This window comes from Salmo salar, chromosome 10 (assembly GCF_965601325.2).
Source record: "Salmo salar chromosome 10, fSalSal1, whole genome shotgun sequence".
NCBI lineage: Eukaryota > Metazoa > Chordata > Actinopteri > Salmoniformes > Salmonidae > Salmo > Salmo salar.
Window position 1 is genome coordinate 58736155 of NC_138300.1, and position 20144 is coordinate 58756298.

A 20144-nucleotide genomic window follows, 5' to 3' on the forward strand; every position below is an offset into this window, starting at 1 on the left:
CTCTCTCTTTCTGGTCCTCCTCTCGTTCTCTCGCTCTCTGGCCCTCCTCTCTCTCTCTTTCTGGTCCTCCTCTCGCTCTCTCTCGCTCTTTGGCCCTCCTCTCTCTCTCTGGTCATCCTCTCGCTCTCTCTCTCTCTGGCCCTCCTCTCTCTCTCTCTCTCTGGTCCTCCTCTCGCTCTCTCTCTGGCCCTCCTCTCTCTCTTTTTTTCCGGTCCTCCTCTCGCTCTCTCTCGCTCTTTGGCCCTCCTCTCTCTCTCTGGTTATCCTCTTGCTCTCTCTCTCTGGCCCTCCTCTCTCTCTCTCTCTGGCCCTCCTCTCGCTCTCTGACTTCTCAAATGAGGAAGTTCACAGCCGTGTTTGTAGCAGCTTCCTTTTTACAGCTTTCACCCCACTTACAGGAAGAGAGAGAGAGAGAGAGAGAGAGAGAGAGAGAGAGAGAGAGAGAGAGAGAGAGAGAGAGAGAGAGAGCAAGAGAGGGAAATAGAGAGTGAGAAAAAAAGAGAGTGAACGGAGGAGAAGAGGACATACACACAACAAGAAACATGAAGAGTATGGTTACTAGCAACAGTTGTTGAATCCTGATAAGTCCTTGTCTAGTGTGAGAGTCGATGCAGAACTCTGTATGCAGAGTGTTTTCAGTAGAAGACTAGGATGTCTAAGTCGTTCCAGCCATGGCACCATGGTAATATCACCCGGTCCGAGGCTGAGGATCTGCTCTCCAAAGCAGCCAGGGATGGAAGCTTCCTCCTCCGGGACAGTGAGTCCATACAGGGTGCCTATGCCCTCTGTGTTCTGTAAGTAAAACATACCATAAGATATATATATATGGATAAAATGGACAGTTTAACAGTCTAAAATGATGTTGGAAAGATCAAATTGAGGAAGGAAGATGTTCCGAGAGTTCATCTCTTAGATCTCTTTGTATGCAAGTAACAGTTAAAAGTAGCTTTGAGTAGGGAGAGTAAACTATGCTAACTGATTACTAACTGCACTATGTTTTCTGTTGCAAAGAAAAACAGACAAGGAAAGAACTGACAGTTGAACATTAAGATCTAATTGAGGACAGAAGGTCATCTGTTGAGAGTTCATCCCTTATATCTCTTTGCATGCAAGTAACAGTTTAAAGTAGCCGTGAGTAGGGAGAGTAAACTATGCCATGCTGTATACTGACTAGTCTGTTTCAGGAAAGAATTGGCAGTTAAACATATACTGAGCTACAATGATGTTGGAATGTTCAAATTGAGGAAGGAAGGAAGTCGTGTCCCTTTCAGTAAGAAGAGCTGATCAAAACTTTAAATCAGACAAAACAAGGATCAACGCTAAACGCTGTTGTTATTGGGATTTCAATCTGGAGTGTAAAATACCTACACGACCGTTCAAAAGTTTGGGGTCACTGTCAGGCGGTGGTTAACTGGTGCAGTGAATCAGGCACAGGAGAGCAGAAATGAGTGTACAAGGTATTTAATTCCATGACAGCACCAGTATACAGACAATACTCAAAGTGCGGAGAAATACCGGCCACTCGAAAATAACGGGCGTAAATACATAACCCGGCAAACATAACCAGCCGACAAGTACCGCCATGAACAATCAATAAACACGCACACTAACATGTGGGAAACAGAGGGTTAAATAATGAACATGTAATTGGGGAATAGAAACCAGGTGTGTAGAAAACAAAGACAAAACAAATGGAAAATTAAAAAAGTGGATCGGCGATGGCTAAAAGACTGTTGACGTCGACCGCCGAACGCCGCCCGAACACGGAGAGGGACCGACTTCGGCGGAAGTTGTGACAGTCACTTAGAAATGTCCTTGTTTTTTTAATTTTATTTTTTTAAAGAAAAACACTTTTTCTTTGTCCATTAAAATAACATCAAATTGATTAGAAATAGAGTGTAGACATTGTTAATGTTGTAAATGACTATTGTAGCTGAAAACGGCTGATTTTTTTATGGAATATCTACATAGGCGTACAGAGGCCCATTATCAGTAACCATCACGATCACAACCATCACTCCTGTGTTCCAATGTGTTAGCTAATCCAAGTTTATCATTTTAAAAAGGCTAATTGATCATTTGAAAGCTATTTTGCAATTATGTTAGCACAGCTGAAAACTGTTGTCCTGATTAAAGAAGCAATAAAACTGGCCTTCTTTAGACTAGTTGAGTATCTGGAGCATCAGCATTTGTGGGTTCGATTACAGGCTCAAAATGGCCAGAAACAAAGACCTTTCTCCTGAAGCTCATCAGTCTATTCTGGTTCTGAGAGATTAAGGCTATTCCATGCGAGAAATTGCCAAAAACTGAAGATCTCTTACAACGCTGTGTACTACTCCCGTCGCAGAACAGCGCAAACTGGCTCTAACCAGAATAGAAAGAAGAGTGGGAGGCCAAGGTGCACAACTGAGCAAGAGGACAAGTACATTAGAGTGTCTAGTTTGAGAAGCAGACGCCTCACAAGCCCTCAACTGGCAGCTTCATTAAATAGTACCCACAAAACCCCAGTCTCAACGTCAACAGTGAAGAGCATTGTAGTCCCGTGTGGCTCAGTTGGTAGAGCATGGTGTTTGTAACGCCAGGGTTGTGGGTTCGATTCCCACGGGGGACCAGTACGGAGAAAAATTTTTTTATGAAATGTATGCATTCACTACTGTAAGTCGCTCTGGATAAGAGCGTCTGCTAAATGACTAAAATGTACAATGGAAATGTAAGAGGCGACTCCAGGATGCTGGCCTTCTAGGCAGAGTTCCAGTGTCTGTGTTGTTTTGCCCATCTTAATCTTTACTTTTTATTGGCCAGTCTGAGATATGGCTTTTTCTTTGCAACTCTGCCTAGAAGGTCAGCATCCCGGAATCGCCTCTTCACTGTTAACGTTGAGACTGGTGTTTTGTGGGTACTATTTAATTAAGCTGCCAGTTGAGGACTTCTGAGACTTTTGAACGGAAGTGTACAGTACTTCAGATACAGTTTCTCCTGCAGTATGGAACTGGACTTGGCCTCATGACAGCGGTTTGCATGTTTTTGTTTTACATTTATTAAACCTTTATATAACTAGGCAAGTCAATGAAGAACAAATTCTTATTTACAATGACGGCCTGTCAAGAGGCAAAAGGCCTCCTGCTGGGACAGAGGATGATTTTTTTTTTTTTATGTAGGACAAACACACATTAAGACAAGAGAAACACCACAACACTACATAAAGAGAGACCTAAGACAACACTACATAAAGAGACACAACACAACACTACATAAAGAGAGACAACACTACATAAAGAGAGACACCACAACACTACATAAAGAGAGACACCACAACACTACATAAAGAGAGACACCACAACACTACATAAAGAGAGACACCACAACACTACATAAAGAGAGACAACACAACACTACATAAAGAGACACCACAACACTACATAAAGAGAGACACCACAACACTACATAAAGAGAGACACCACAACACTACATAAAGAGAGACACCACAACACTACATAAAGAGAGACAACACAACACTACATAAAGAGAGACACCTCAACACTACATAAAGAGATGCCACAACACTACATAAAGAGAAACCACAACACAACATGGTAGCAACACAACATGCCAACACAGCATGGTAGAAACACAACATGCCAACACAGCATGGTAGAAACACAACATGACAACACAGCATGGTAGCAACACATGACAACAACATGGTAGAAACACAACATGCCAACACAGCATGGTAGCAACACAACATGCCAACACAGCACGGTAGCAACACATCATGACAACACAGCACGGTAGCAACACAACATGACAACACAGCACGGTAGCAACACAACATGCCAACACAGCACGGTAGCAACACATGACAACACAGCACGGTAGCAACACAACATGACAACACAGCACGGTAGCAACACAACATGCCAACACAGCATGGTAGCAACACAACATGACAACACAGCATGGTAGCAACACAACATGACAACACAGCACGGTAGCAACACAACATGACAACACAGCATGGTAGCAACACAACATGACAACACAGCATGGTAGCAACACAACATGTCAACACAGCATGGTAGCAACACAACACAACATGCCAACACAGCATGGTAGCAACACAACATGACAACACAGCATGGTAGCAACACAACACAACATGCCAACACAGCATGGTAGCAACACAACATGACAACACAGCATGGTTGCAACACAACATGACAACTCAGCATGGTAGCAACACAACATGCCAACACAACATGGTAGCAACACAACATGCCAACACAGCATGGTAGCAACACAACATGCCAACACAGCATGGTAGCAACACATGACAACAACATGGTAGCAGCACAAACATGGTACAAACATTGTTAGTCACAGACAAAGCAAAAACAATGTGATGTAGACTTTCTGTTTCTTTATATCATGACATAAATCATGCCAACAAGTACATCTGGTGGAATTGAAAATGTTTTCCTCAAGACTTTGATCAATCAGAGAAACTGGCTAGAATACTGTTGTTGTTTCGTGCAGTTTTAGATGTGACTAACTATATAGCAGGAATTCTATGTAATGAAGACCTATTTTAAAATAGACATGCTTCCTGCAGCGCCCAATGTATCTGCACACACTGTCATGCTGCAAAGCTGGGTAGACTCCACTGTACAACTCACACCACACATCTTTGTGTCACTGTGGGCTCTCATTTGAATAATTGGTAAACAAATACATAAATGGTCATGTACTATTTTTCCATTGGACACAAAGACCAACAGAAGTGTGTAGGAGTGCATGCTATCTGTTATTACTGCACCTGTCACACTCTTCTGTGAAATGTCAGAAAGACATTTCTTAAAACATTCAAGACTCCATATCTGCTGTAATCCTTATGATACCATCCCATCTCTTCTGTTTCCAGGTACCAGAACTGTGTGTATACCTACAGGATCCTACCCAATGAGGAGAGGAAGCTCTCAGTCCAGGTGAGACAGATCTTTTGAGGGGAGGAAGCTCTTAGTCCAGGTGAGACAGACCTTTTGAGGGGAGGAAGCTCTTAGTCCAGGTGAGACAGATCTTTTGAGGGGAGGAAGCTCTCGGTCCAGATGAGACAGACCTTTTGAGGGGAGGAAGCTCTTAGTCCAGGTGAGATAGATCTTTTGAGGGGAGGAAGCTCTTAGTCCAGGTGAGACAGACCTTTTGAGGGGAGGAAGCTCTTAGTCCAGGTGAGACAGACCTTTTGAGGAGAGGAAGCTCTCGGTCCAGGTGAGACAGACCTTTTGAGGAGAGGAAGCTCTCGGTCCAGGTGAGACAGACCTTTTGAGGAGAGGAAGCTCTCGGTCCAGGTGAGACAGACCTTTTGATGAGAGGAAGCTCTCGGTCCAGGTGAGACAGACCTTTTGATGAGAGGAAGCTCTCGGTCCAGGTGAGACAGACCTTTTGAGGGGAGGAATCTCTCGGTTCATGTGAGATCTGCACTCCATTTTGAGTGTTGAGCCCCCTACAAAGCATTTAACGTTACTATGTTGATCCACACAACACAACTTCTGAGCGTTATACCACCAACTTGTATAGCTGATATAGTCTATTCCCAGGTGTTGGGTGTTAAGGGCTATTTTAAGAGCCACTTCTCAATTCCTCAATAATCAGACAACTTCTGCTCTGGTTTTCAATGCCTTCAGAAATGAAGAAAGGCCATGTGTGGTGGTAGAGTTCTGGAATGTACCAGTGTATTGTGAATATTGTGCAACCTATTATGGTTATACAGTACATTGAACCAAGCCTACTTGTGAGGGGGAAGAAAAAAAATGTGCTAAAGTGTGAGTGCTCCATAGAACCTGACACTCAATATAAAACTGCCTTGCTTCCTGTGGCTGTGAATATGCACCCCTGCTAATGTCTTCTATTTAATAATGAAGAGTGAATACAGTACACCGGATGTCTCTTCATCTGTAGGCCCACTCTCTCTGCTCTCTGTGTTAGGCTGAGGTTGAGAAGGAAACACTTGTGGTTAATATGCCTGTATTAGTGTGGCAGTTAGAATATTCCGAACCTAGAGACCACCCTACAGTGGTGATGAATTAGATAGATTTTCATTGATTTATTGTAGCTGAAAAGCATCTTGAGTTTAAGCCTGCGTTATACACAGACATGAAGGGTACTACGGTTTCTACAGGCCACTCTGCTAATGTTGAAGGTTACTACGGTTTCTACAGTCCACTCTGCTAATGTTGAAGGGTACTACGGTTTCTACAGTCCACTCTGCTAATGTTGAAGGGTACTACGGTTCCTACAGGCCACTCTGCTAATGTTGAAGGGTACTACGGTTCCTACAGGCCACTCTGCTAATGTTGAAGGGTACTACGGTTTCTACAGGCCACTCTGCTAATGTTGAAGGGTACTACGGTTTCTACAGTCCACTCTGCTAATGTTGAAGGGTACTACGGTTCCTACAGGCCACTCTGCTAATGTTGAAGGGTACTACGGTTTCTACAGTCCACTCTGCTAATGTTGAAGGGTACTACGGTTCCTACAGGCCACTCTGCTAATGTTGAAGGGTACTACGGTTTCTACAGTCCACTCTGCTAATGTTGAAGGGTACTACGGTTTCTACAGTCCACTCTGCTAATGTTGAAGGTTACTTCGGTTTCTACAGGCCACTCTGCTAATTTTGAAGGGTACTACGGTTTCTACAGTCCACTCTGCTAATGTTGAAGGTTACTACGGTTTCTACAGGCCACTCTGCTAATGTTGAAGGGTACTATGGTTTCTACAGGCCACTCTGCTAATGTTGAAGGGTACTACGGTTTCTACAGTCCACTCTGCTAATGTTGAAGGGTACTACGATTTCTACAGTCCACTCTGCTAATGTTGAAGGGTACTACGGTTTCTACATGCCACTCTGCTAATGTTGATGGGTACTACGGTTCCTACAGGCCACTCTGCTAATGTTGAAGGGTACTACGGCTTCTACAGTCCACTCTGCTAATGTTGAAGGGTACTACGGTTTCTACAGGCCACTCTGCTAATGTTGAAGGGTACTACGGTTTCTACAGTCCACTCTGCTAATGTTGAAGGGTACTACGGTTTCTACAGTCCACTCTGCTAATGTTGAAGGGTACTACGGTTTCTACAGTCCACTCTGCTAATGTTGAAGGTTACTACGGTTTCTACAGTCCACTCTGCTAATGTTGAAGGTTACTACGGTTTCTACAGGCCACTCTGCTAATGTTGAAGGGTACTACGGTTTCTACAGTCCACTCTGCTAATGTTGAAGGTTACTACGGTTTCTACAGGCCACTCTGCTAATGTTGAAGGGTACTACGGTTTCTATAGGCCACTCTGCTAATGTTGAAGGGTACTACGGTTCCTACAGGCCACTCTGCTAATGTTGAAGGTTCCTACGGTTCCTACAGGCCACTCTGCTAATGTTGAAGGGTACTACGGTTTCTACAGTCCACTCTGCCAATGCTGATCAAAACCGTCTTCCTCTTTCAGTAGCAGAAGGTTATAAATTATCCTGGGGCGTGGGCTTATGAAAAGCCACAAAGTGAATCTTGTGCGCAACAGAAAATAGCAGACCCTTCACACAAAAATATAGATTTTCACTGCATTTAATGAATCAATGCATCCACAGTGGCTGTGAAATGGGCTAAAGAAACCAGGTGACTTGATAGTTAATACGCTAAAGAAACCAGGTGACTAGATAGTTAATACGCTAAAGAAACTAGGTGACTAGGTAGTTAATAAGATAAAGACACCAGGTAACTAGGTAGTTAATATGCCAAAGAAACCAGGTGACTAGGTAGTTAATAAGATAAAGACACCAGGTGACTAGGTAGTTAATACTCTAAAGAAACCAGGTGACTAGGTAGTTAATACGCTAAAGAAACCAGGTGACTAGGTAGTTAATACTCTAAAGAAACCAGGTCACTAGGTAGTAATACTCTAAATAAACCAGGTGACCAGGTAGTTAATACGCTAAAGAAACCAGGTGACTAGATAGTTAATACGCTAAAGAAACCAGGTGACTAGGTAGTTAATAAGATAAAGAAACTAGGTGACTAGCTAGTTAATAAGATAAAGAAACCAGGTGACTAGGTAGTTAATACTCTAAAGAAACCAGGTGACTAGGTAGTTAATACTCTAAAGAAACCAGGTGACTAGGTAGTTAATAAGATAAAGAAACCAGGTGACTAGGTAGTTAATCCGCTAAAGAAACCAGGTGACTAGGTAGTTAATAAGATAAAGAAACTAGGTGACTAGCTAGTTAATAAGATAAAGAAACTAGGTGACTAGCTAGTTAATAAGATAAAGAAACCAGGTGACTAGGTAGTTAATACTCTAAAGAAACCAGGTGACTAGGTAGTTAATACTCTAAAGAAACCAGGTGACTAGGTAGTTAATAAGATAAAGAAACCAGGTGACTAGGTAGTTAATCCGCTAAAGAAACCAGGTGACTAGGTAGTTAATGAGATAAAGAAACCAGGTGACTTGGTAGTTAATATGCTAAAGAAACCAGGTGACTAGGTAGTTAATAAGATAAAGACACCAGGTGTCTAGGTAGTTAATACTCTAAAGAAACCAGGTGACTAGGTAGTTAATCCGCTAAAGAAACCAGGTGACTAGGTAGTTAATAAGATAAAGAAACCAGGTGACTAGGTAGTTAATGAGATAAAGAAACCAGGTGACTTGGTAGTTAATATGCTAAAGAAACCAGGTGACTAGGTAGTAATACTCTAAATAAACCAGGTGACTAGGTAGTTAATATGCTAAAGAAACCAGGTGACTAGGTAGTTAATACGCTAAAGAAACCAGGTGACTGGGTAGTTAATAAGATAAAGACACCAGGTGACTAGGTAGTTAATATGCTAAAGAAACCAGGTAGTTCATAGGATAAAGACACATTTACATTTTAGTCATTTAGCAGACGCTCTTATCCAGAGCGACTTACATTAATGAGTGCATACATTTTCTTTTTTCATACTGGCCCCCCCGTGGGAATCGAACCCACAACCCTGGCGTTGCAAACACCATGCTCTACCAACTGTGCCACACGGGACACCAGGTGGCTCGGTAGTTAATAAGATAAAGAAACCAGGTGACTAGGTAGTTAATACGCTAAAGAAACCAGGTGACTAGGTAGTTAATATGATAAAGAAACCAGGTGACTTGGTAGTTAATATGCTAAAGAAACCAGGTGACTAGGTAGTTAATATGCTAAAGAAACCAGGTGACTAGGTAGTTAATATGCTAAAGAAACCAGGTGACTAGGTAGTTAATACGCTAAAGAAACCAGGTGACTAGGTAGTTAATACGCTAAAGAAACCAGGTGACTAGGTAGTTAATATGCTAAAGAAACCAGGTGACTAGGTAGTTAATCTGCTAAATAAACCAGGTGACTAGGTAGTTAATAAGATAAAGAAACCAGGTGACTAGGTAGTTAATACGCTAAAGAAACCAGGTGACTGGGTAGTTAATAAGATAAAGACACCAGGTGACTGGGTAGTTAATCTGCTAAATAAACCAGGTGACTAGGTAGTTAATAAGATAAAGAAACCAGGTGACTAGATAGTTAATACGCTAAAGAAACCAGGTGACTGGGTAGTTAATAAGATAAAGACACCAGGTGACTGGGTAGTTAATCTGCTAAATAAAGCAGGTGACTAGGTAGTTAATAAGATAAAGAAACCAGGTGACTAGATAGTTAATAAGATAAAGACACCAGGTGACTAGGTAGTTTGTACGCTAAAGAAACAAGGTGACTAGGTTGTTTGTATGCTAAAGAAACCAGGTGACTAGGTTGTTTGTACGCTAAAGCTCTTGGAATGTAGCCTAACAGTGGAAAGAGTTTTCAAGCTGTATGATTGGTCTAGAAGGAAACCCTGTCATTCATACAACATCAAGTCTCTCTGGAAACATAAAACCCTAGAAGACTCTCACGTTGCCACACTGAGAAGATCTATACCGGCACCAGAGAGCAAGCACCAAGTAGAGAGGACCATGGCTTGATGGTACTACATACATTAAAACCCACCTGAGTGCCTGGACCTTTCAATTCTTCAAACCATTTCACACTTGTGTTGGATTATATTTTTCCAGTTTTTTCGAATCTGTACTACTACTGTTGTCGACTCCAAAGGATACTAGGCTGTGACTACTGTTGTGTTCTGTAGTTCACTAACCAGTGATTGTTGATGTTTTGCATTAGACCCAGAGAAGTGTACTAACCTGTGAAGCAATGTGAACATAGGCACAGACACATGCATATAAACACACACAATAACATATGCCCTATATACACGCGTACACATGGATTTTGTATTGTAGATATGTGGTAATGGTGGAGTAGGGGCCTGAGGGCACACAGTGTGTTTGAGATATCTGTGAATGCATTGTAATGTTTTTAAAATGGTATAAACTGCCTTAATTTTCCTGGACACCAGGAAGAGTAGCTGCTGCATTGGCTAATGGGAATCCATAATAAATACATCTAACGAGTACTTTTGAGTGTCAGGGAAAATGTATGGAGTAAAAAGTACATAATTTTATTTAGGAATGTAGTGAAGTAAAAGTAAAAGCTGTCAAAAATATAAATAGTAAAGTACAGATACCCCTAAAAAAAACTACGTTTTAGCCGTCTGGCTAAAACCGGCACTTTTACTGAAACGTTGATTAATGTGCACTGTCCCTGTAAAAATAAAATGAACTCAAACTACTTAAGTGGTACTTTCAAGTATTTTTTTATTTAAGTACTTTACACCACTGCTTTTGTGCCTGTCTCCAGGCCTCTGAGGGTGTGCCTATCCAGTTATTTTCTGTGCTGTCTGACCTGGTGGAGACGTACTACAGTCCCAACATGGGTCTGGCCACACACCTGCAGTTCCCTGTTCAGAAGGAGGAGGAGCCAGAGGAAGAAGCAGGTGGGTTAATAGCCTAGGTTTGCATCTCAAATTGTACCCTTTTTTTCCCCTATATAGTGTACTACTTTAGACCAGAGCCCATATGGGTTCCCATAAGGCTCTGGTCAATAGTAGTACACTACGTAAGGAGTATGATGCCATTCAGGATTCAGACATTCTCTCTTGTCTGTTTCTGCTACAGTTGAGCTAAGCCAAGGCAGTCTGGATATTCAAGCTTAACTCAAGGGGCCCGTCTCACACATCCATAAAGCTCCAAAGTATTTTCGCTGTCACAGGACATAACGTCTAACAGTTTGTCTGTCGTTGGATCAACAGAGCCAGTGAAATACCCTCCTCAGCTGCCCCCCAGGAACTTCTCAGGAGGACCGTCAGCCAATGGCAGTATAGAAACCCATGGAGGGGATTCCCGAGGCCCAGAGCTGGGTTGTAGTTCCCTGGTAGACACATACCTACAAAGACTACAACACATCGATATGTCTAAGTATGTACTGAAGGCTCACATTCAACTTATCTATGTTCTGATACTACTCAAGTGTCTTCAGTATTGTGGGACAAATACTAACTTCCTCTCAGATCAAGTTTTCACTTCAGCATGCATTAATGTCAGTAGGAGACAAAATGAAAATTTGACTGTAAGAGGAAGTTAACATTTGCCCTTGTGTTACTAAAGACATGTTGTATTGTGTTACCCAGCTGGCCATGTTTAAGTTACATACCAACTAACAAATTACACTGACTGATGATGCATCTGTAAATTCGAGGACCACTTTGGAAACAAGCGTTTTTTTTTAATGAATACTTTCAAGTGATATCCTCTGGGTCCACATTATACAGTTTGTTGTATATGTGTATGTTACCCAAAAATAAATTCAATTCAATTCAATCATATCTTCCAGCCTGCCAGAAGAACACCAGAAATCCATTGAGGAATACTTCCACACCTCGGTCTCTCTCGATGCTGAGCAAGTCCAGAATGGGAATCCTACCCTCCCCCATCTAAAGAAGCTCACCATGGGAATCTGCAAACAACTGAACAGGTACAGTACTGGCGGGACAGTAGCTGCTTCTGTAACATGTACATCACTTGGCTTTCACTATGAACAGTGTTTAATTGTCCCTTGTGAAATGAAAGAACATTTCTGTGCTCCTGTAGTGCGTCAGTGAGATCTCAGTCGGTTTCGGGGTCCATTTAATTCGTTCAGCCAATTAGGGAAGTAAACTGAATTGAAATTGACCCCTAAACCCTGGTAAAACAGCATTTAAACAATTGCTATGCTCCTGTGTTGTACCAGCGAGATTTCCCGTTCCCTGCCCACTCTGGAGGCCTTTCAGAGGATCCTGGACCAGCAGCTGTCCCCAGGGATCGGACGCCTGAGGACTCAGGTAGGTGGACATTATCAATATGCACCTTTTTATCAGACATTATTTGAACATCAACGTTCAGTAAAGAGACGGTTTTGAACTGCATTAGAGATGGAATCAGTTTTAACGTTAACATTCAATTAGGAAATGGGTCGGTATGAGCTGTATTGTAGAGGATCTGGGTCTTTCTGTTAAATGAGGCATAAAGGGCTCCTGATTACAGATACATTGATACTGCATGATTGCAGGTTGCTATTATGTTAAAGCTGAATGTTTCTAAAGGTTCTCTGATGTTTTAATTGAACATTGTAGTGTACTGTAGTCTACCTCTCATCTATTCTACTGTACTGTAGTCTACCTCTCATCTATTCTACTGTAGTGTAGTCTACCTCTCATCTATTCTACTGTACTGTAGTCTACCTCTCATCTATTCTACTGTACTGTAGCCTACCTCTCATCTATTCTACTGTACTGTAGTCTACCTCTCATATAACCTACTGTACTGTAGTCTACCTCTCATCTATTCTACTGTACTGTAGTCTATCTCTCATCTATCGTACTGTACTGTAGTCTACCTCTCATCTATCCTACTGTACTGTAGTCTACCTCTCATCTATTCTACTGTAGTGTAGTCTACATCTCATCTATTCTACTGTACTGTAGTCTACCTCTCATCTATCCTACTGTAGTGTAGTCTACCTCTCATCTATTCTACTGTAGTGTAGTCTACCTCTGCATCTATTCTACTGTACTGTAGTCTACCTCTCATCTATCCTACTGTAGTGTAGTCTACCTCTCATCTATTCTACTGTACTGTAGTCTACCTCTCATCTATCCTACTGTACTGTAGTCTACCTCTCATCTATCCTACTGTACTGTAGTCTACCTCTCATCTATCCTACTGAACTGTAGTCTACCTCTCATCTATTCTACTGTACTGTAGTCTACCTCTCATCTATTCTACTGTAGTGTAGTCTACATCTCATCTATTCTACTGTACTGTAGTCTACCGATCATCTATTCTACTGTACTGTAGTCTACCTCTCATCTATCCTACTGTAGTGTAGTCTACATCTCATCTATTCTACTTTAGTGTAGTCTACCTCTCATCTATCCTACTGTACTGTCGTCTACCTCTGCCCTTTTCTACTGTACTGTAGCCTACCTCTCATCTATCCTACTGTACTGTAGTCTACCTCTCATCTAATCTACTGTAGTGTAGACTACCTATTGCGCTTTTCTACTGTACTATAGCCTACCTCTCATCTATCCTACTGTACTGGAGTCTACCTCTCATCTATTCTACTGTAGTGTAGACTACCTCTCATCTAGCCTACTGTAATGTAGTCTACCTCTCATCTATACTACTGTAGTGTAGTCTACCTCTCATCTATCCTACTGTAGTGTAGTCTACCTCTCATCTATCCTACAGTAGTGTAGTCTACCTCTGCTCTGTCCTACTGTAGTGTAGTCTACCTCTCATCTATCCTACTGTAGTGTAGTCTACCTCTCATCTATTCTACTGTAGTTTAGTCTACCTCTCATCTATTCTACTGTAGTGTAGTCTACCTCTCATCCATCCTACTGTAGTGTAGTCTACCTCTCATCTATCCTACTGTAGTGTAGTCTACCTCTCATCTATTCTACTGTAGTGTAGACTACCTCTCATCTAACCTACTGTACTGTAGTCTACCTCTGCCCTTTTTTACTGTACTGTAGCCTACCTCTCATCTATCCTACTGTACTGTAGTCTACCTCTCATCTATTCTACTGTAGTGTAGACTACCTCTCATCTATTCTACTGTAGTGTAGTCTACCTCTGCCCTTGTCTACTGTACTGTAGTCTACCTCTCATCTATTCTACTGTACTGTAGTCTACCTCTCATCTATTCTACTGTAGTGTAGTCTACCTCTCATCTATTCTACTGTAGTGTAGTCTACCTCTCATCTATTCTACTGTAGTGTAGTCTACCTCTCATCTATTCTACTGTACTGTAGTCTACCTCTCATCTATTCTACTGTAGTGTAGTCTACCTCTCATCTATTCTACTGTAGTGTAGTCTACCTCTCATCTATTCTACTGTAGTGTAGTCTACCTCTCATCTATTCTACTGTACTGTAGTCTACCTCTCATCTATCCTACTGTACTGTAGTCTACCTCTCATCTATCCTACTGTAGTGTAGTCTACCTCTCATCTATCCTACTGAACTGTAGTCTACCTCTCATCTATTCTACTGTACTGTAGTCTACCTCTCATCTATTCTACTGTAGTGTAGTCTACATCTCATCTATTCTACTGTACTGTAGTCTACCGATCATCTATTCTACTGTACTGTAGTCTACCTCTCATCTATCCTACTGTAGTGTAGTCTACATCTCATCTATTCTACTTTAGTGTAGTCTACCTCTCATCTATCCTACTGTACTGTCGTCTACCTCTGCCCTTTTCTACTGTACTGTAGCCTACCTCTCATCTATCCTACTGTACTGTAGTCTACCTCTCATCTAATCTACTGTAGTGTAGACTACCTATTGCGCTTTTCTACTGTACTATAGCCTACCTCTCATCTATCCTACTGTACTGGAGTCTACCTCTCATCTATTCTACTGTAGTGTAGACTACCTCTCATCTAGCCTACTGTAATGTAGTCTACCTCTCATCTATACTACTGTAGTGTAGTCTACCTCTCATCTATCCTACTGTAGTGTAGTCTACCTCTCATCTATCCTACAGTAGTGTAGTCTACCTCTGCTCTGTCCTACTGTAGTGTAGTCTACCTCTCATCTATCCTACTTTACTGTAGTCTACCTCTCATCTATTCTACTGTAGTGTAGTCTACATCTCATCTATTCTACTGTAGTGTAGTCTACCTCTCATCTATTCTACTGTACTGTAGTCTACCGATCATCTATTCTACTGTACTGTAGTCTACCTCTCATCTATTCTACTGTAGTGCAGTCTACCTCTCATCAATCCTACTGTACTGTAGTCTACGTCTGCCCTTATCTACTGTACTGTAGCCTACCTCTCATCTATCCTACTGTACTGTAGTCTACCTCTCATCTATTCTACTGTAGTGTAGTCTACCTCTCATCAATCCTACTGTACTGTAGTCTACCTCTGCCCTTTTCTACTGTACTGTAGCCTACCTCTCATCTATTCTACTGTACTGTAGTCTACCTCTCATCTATTCTACTGTAGTGTAGACTACCTCTCATCTATCCTACTGTACTGTAGTCTACCTCTCATCTATCCTACTGTAGTGTAGTCTAACTCTCATCTATCCTACTGTAGTGTAGTCTACCTTTGCTCTGTTCTACTGTAGTGTAGTCTACCTCTCATCTATCCTACTGTAGTGTAGTCTACCTCTCATCTATTCTACTGTACCGTAGTCTACCTCTCATCTATTCTACTGTAGTGTAGTCTACCTCTCATCTATTCTACTGTACTGTAGTCTACCTCTCATTTATTCTACTGTACTGTAGTCTACCTCTCATCTATTCTACTATAGTGTAGTCTACCTCTCATCTATTCTACTGTAGTGTAGTCTACCTCTCATCTATGCTACTGTAGTGTAGCCTACCTCTCGACTATCCTACTGTAGTGTAGTCTACCTCTCATCTATTCTACTGTGGTGTAGTCTACCTCTCATCTATTCTACTGTACTGTAGTCTACCTCTCATCTATTCTACTGTAGTGTAGACTACCTCTCATCTATCCTACTGTAGTGTAGTCTACCTCTCATATATTCTACTGTACTGTAGTCTACCTCTCATCTATCCTACTGTAGTGTAGTCTACCTCTCATATATCCTACTGTACTGTAGCCTACCTCTCATCTATCCTACTGTACTGTAGTCTACCTCTCATCTATTCTACTGTAGTGTAGTCTAACTCTCATCTATTCTACTGTACTGTAGTCTACCTCTCATCTATTCTACTGTAGTGTAGTCTACCTCTCATATATCCTACTGTACTGTAGCCTACCTTTCATCTATCCTACTGTACTGTAGTCTACCTCTCATCTATTCTACTGTAGTGTAGTCTACATCTCATCTATTCTACTGTAGTGTAGTCTACCTCTCATCTATTCTACTGTACTGTAGTCTACCGATCATCTAATCTACTGTACTGTAGGCTACCTCTCATCTATTCTACTGTAGTGCAGTCTACCTCTCATCAATCCTACTGTACTGTAGTCTACGTCTGCCCTTATCTACTGTACTGTAGCCTACCTCTCATCTATCCTACTGTACTGTAGTCTACCTCTCATCTATTCTACTGTAGTGTAGTCTACCTCTCATCAATCCTACTGTACTGTAGTCTACCTCTGCCCTTTTCTACTGTACTGTAGCCTACCTCTCATCTATTCTACTGTACTGTAGTCTACCTCTCATCTATTCTACTGTAGTGTAGACTACCTCTCATCTATCCTACTGTACTGTAGTCTACCTCTCATCTATCCTACTGTACTGTAGTCTAACTCTCATCTATCCTACTGTAGTGTAGTCTACCTCTGCTCTGTTCTACTGTAGTGTAGTCTACCTCTCATCTATCCTACTGTAGTGTAGTCTACCTCTCATCTATTCTACTGTACCGTAGTCTACCTCTCATCTATTCTACTGTAGTGTAGTCTACCTCTCATCTATTCTACTGTACTGTAGTCTACCTCTCATCTATTCTACTGTACTGTAGTCTACCTCTCATCTATTCTACTGTAGTGTAGTCTACCTCTCATCTATTCTACTGTAGTGTAGTCTACCTCTCATCTATGCTACTGTAGTGTAGTCTACCTCTCGATCTATCCTACTGTAGTGTAGTCTACCTCTCATCTATTCTACTGTAGTGTAGTCTACCTCTCATCTATTCTACTGTACTGTAGTCTACCTCTCATCTATTCTACTGTAGTGTAGTCTACCTCTCATCTATCCTACTGTAGTGTAGTCTACCTCTCATATATTCTACTGTACTGTAGTCTACCTCTCATCTATCCTACTGCAGTGTAGTCTACCTCTCATATATCCTACTGTACTGTAGCCTACCTCTCATCTATCCTACTGTACTGTAGTCTACCTCTCATCTATTCTACTGTAGTGTAGTCTAACTCTCATCTATTCTACTGTACTGTAGTCTACCTCTCATCTATTCTACTGTAGTGTAGTCTACCTCTCATATATCCTACTGTACTGTAGCCTACCTTTCATCTATCCTACTGTACTGTAGTCTACCTCTCATCTATTCTACTGTAGTGTAGTCTACCTCTCATCTATTCTACTGTACTGTAGTCTACCTTTCATCTATTCTACTGTAGTGTAGTCTACCTCTGCCCTTTTCTACTGTACTGTAGTCTACCGATCATCTATTCTACTGTACTGTAGTCTACCTCTCATCTATTCTACTGTACTGTAGTCCACCTCTCATCTATTCTACTGTAGTGTAGTCTACATCTCATCTATTCTACTGTAGTGTAGTCTACATCTCATCTATTCTACTGTAGTGTAGTCTACCTCTCATCTATTCTACTGTACTGTAGTCTACCGATCATCTATTCTACTGTACTGTAGTCTACCTCTCATCTATTCTACTGTAGTGTAGTCTACATCTCATCTATTCTACTGTAGTGTAGTCTACCTCTCATCTATCCTACTGTACTGTAGTCTACCTCTCATCTATTCTACTGTAGTGTAGTCTACCTCTCATCTATTCTACTGTAGTGTAGTCTACCTCTCATCTATTCTACTGTACTGTAGTCTACCGATCATCTATTCTACTGTAGTGCAGTCTACCTCTCATCAATCCTACTGTACTGTAGTCTACGTCTGCCCTTATCTACTGTACTGTAGCCTACCTCTCATCTATCCTACTGTACTGTAGTCTACCTCTCATCTATTCTACTGTAGTGTAGTCTACCTCTCATCAATCCTACTGTACTGTAGTCTACCTCTGCCCTTTTCTACTGTACTGTAGCCTACCTCTCATCTATTCTACTGTACTGTAGTCTACCTCTCATCTATTCTACTGTAGTGTAGACTACCTCTCATCTATCCTACTGTACTGTAGTCTACCTCTCATCTATCCTACTGTAGTGTAGTCTAACTCTCATCTATCCTACTGTAGTGTAGTCTACCTCTGCTCTGTTCTACTGTAGTGTAGTCTACCTCTCATCTATCCTACTGTAGTGTAGTCTACCTCTCATCTATTCTACTGTACCGTAGTCTACCTCTCATCTATTCTACTGTAGTGTAGTCTACCTCTCATCTATTCTACTGTACTGTAGTCTACCTCTCATCTATTCTACTGTACTGTAGTCTACCTCTCATCTATTCTACTGTAGTGTAGTCTACCTCTCATCTATTCTACTGTAGTGTAGTCTACCTCTCATCTATTCTACTGTACTGTAGCCTACCTCTCATCTATCCTACTGTACTGTAGTCTACCTCTCATCTATTCTACTGTAGTGTAGTCTACCTCTCATCTATTCTACTGTAGTGTAGTCTACCTCTCATCTATCCTACTGTACTGTAGTCTACCTCTGCCCTTTTCTACTGTACTGTAGCCTACCTCTCATCTATCCTACTGTACTGTAGTCTACCTCTCATCTATTCTACTGTAGTGTAGACTACCTCTCATCTATCCTACTGTACTGTAGTCTACCTCTCATCTATCCTACTGTAGTGTAGTCTACCTCTCATCTATCCTACTGTAGTGTAGTCTACCTCTCATCTATTCTACTGTAGTGTAGTCTACCTCTCATCTATCCTACTGTAGTGTAGTCTACCTCTCATCTATTCTACTGTACTGTAGTCTACCTCTCATCTATTCTACTGTAGTGTAGTCTACCTCTCATCTATTCTACTGTACTGTAGTCTACCTCTCATCTATTCTACTGTACTGTAGTCTACCTCTCATCTATTCTACTGTAGTGTAGTCTACCTCTCATCTATTCTACTGTAGTGTAGTCTACCTCTCATCTATTCTACTGTAGTGTAGTCTACCTCTCATCTATCCTACTGTAGTGTAGTCTACCTCTCATCTATTCTACTGTAGTGTAGTCTACCTCTCATCTATTCTACTGTACTGTAGTCTACCTCTCATCTATTCTACTGTAGTGTAGTCTACCTCTCATCTATCCTACTGTAGTGTAGTCTACCTCTCATCTATTCTACTGTAGTGTAGTCTACCTCTCATCTATCCTACTGTAGTGTAGTCTACCTCTCATCTATCCTACTGTACTGTAGTCTACCTCTCATCTATTCTACTGTACTGTAGTCTACCTCTCATCTATTCTACTGTAGTGTAGTCTACCTCTCATCTATTCTACTGTACTGTAGTCTACCTCTCATCTATTCTACTGTAGTGTAGTCTACCTCTCATCTATCCTACTGTACTGTAGCCTACCTCTCATCTATCCTACTGTACTGTAGTCTACCTCTCATCTATTCTACTGTAGTGTAGTCTACCTCTCATCTATTCTACTGTACTGTAGTCTACCTCTCATCTATTCTACTGTAGTGTAGTCTACCTCTGCCCTTTTCTACTGTACTGTAGTCTACCGATCATCTATTCTACTGTACTGTAGTCTACCTCTCATCTATTCTACTGTACTGTAGTCTACCTCTCATCTATTCTACTGTAGTGTAGTCTACATCTCATCTATTCTACTGTAGTGTAGTCTACATCTCATCTATTCTACTGTAGTGTAGTCTACCTCTCATCTATTCTACTGTACTGTAGTCTACCTCTCATCTATTCTACTGTACTGTAGTCTACCTCTCATCTATTCTACTGTAGTGTAGTCTACCTCTCATCTATTCTACTGTAGTGTAGTCTACCTCTCATCTATTCTACTGTACTGTAGT

At 41.5% G+C, this 20144-nt stretch overlaps 1 protein-coding gene and 1 non-coding gene across 3 annotated transcripts in view; both read left to right on the forward strand.

Moving 5' to 3' along the window:
- The first annotated feature begins 433 nt into the window (after window positions 1-433).
- LOC106560606 (phosphatidylinositol 3,4,5-trisphosphate 5-phosphatase 1) overlaps window positions 434-20144 on the forward strand; it is a 67252-nt gene continuing 47541 nt past the window's right edge. The window contains exons 1-6 of one of the 2 annotated variants that reach the window (XM_045687982.2): window positions 434-794; window positions 4922-4985; window positions 10787-10922; window positions 11238-11403; window positions 11819-11959; window positions 12215-12305. In XM_045687982.2, coding sequence (XP_045543938.2) covers window positions 652-794; window positions 4922-4985; window positions 10787-10922; window positions 11238-11403; window positions 11819-11959; window positions 12215-12305 — 741 coding nt within the window. In that variant the 5' untranslated portion in view covers window positions 434-651. The remainder of the gene's footprint in view (window positions 795-4921; window positions 4986-10786; window positions 10923-11237; window positions 11404-11818; window positions 11960-12214; window positions 12306-20144) is intronic. The other variant, XM_045687981.2, reaches the window with a different exon arrangement.
- Window positions 2538-2611, forward strand: trnat-ugu (transfer RNA threonine (anticodon UGU)). The gene has a single exon. It is a non-coding gene; the product is annotated as a tRNA-Thr (tRNA).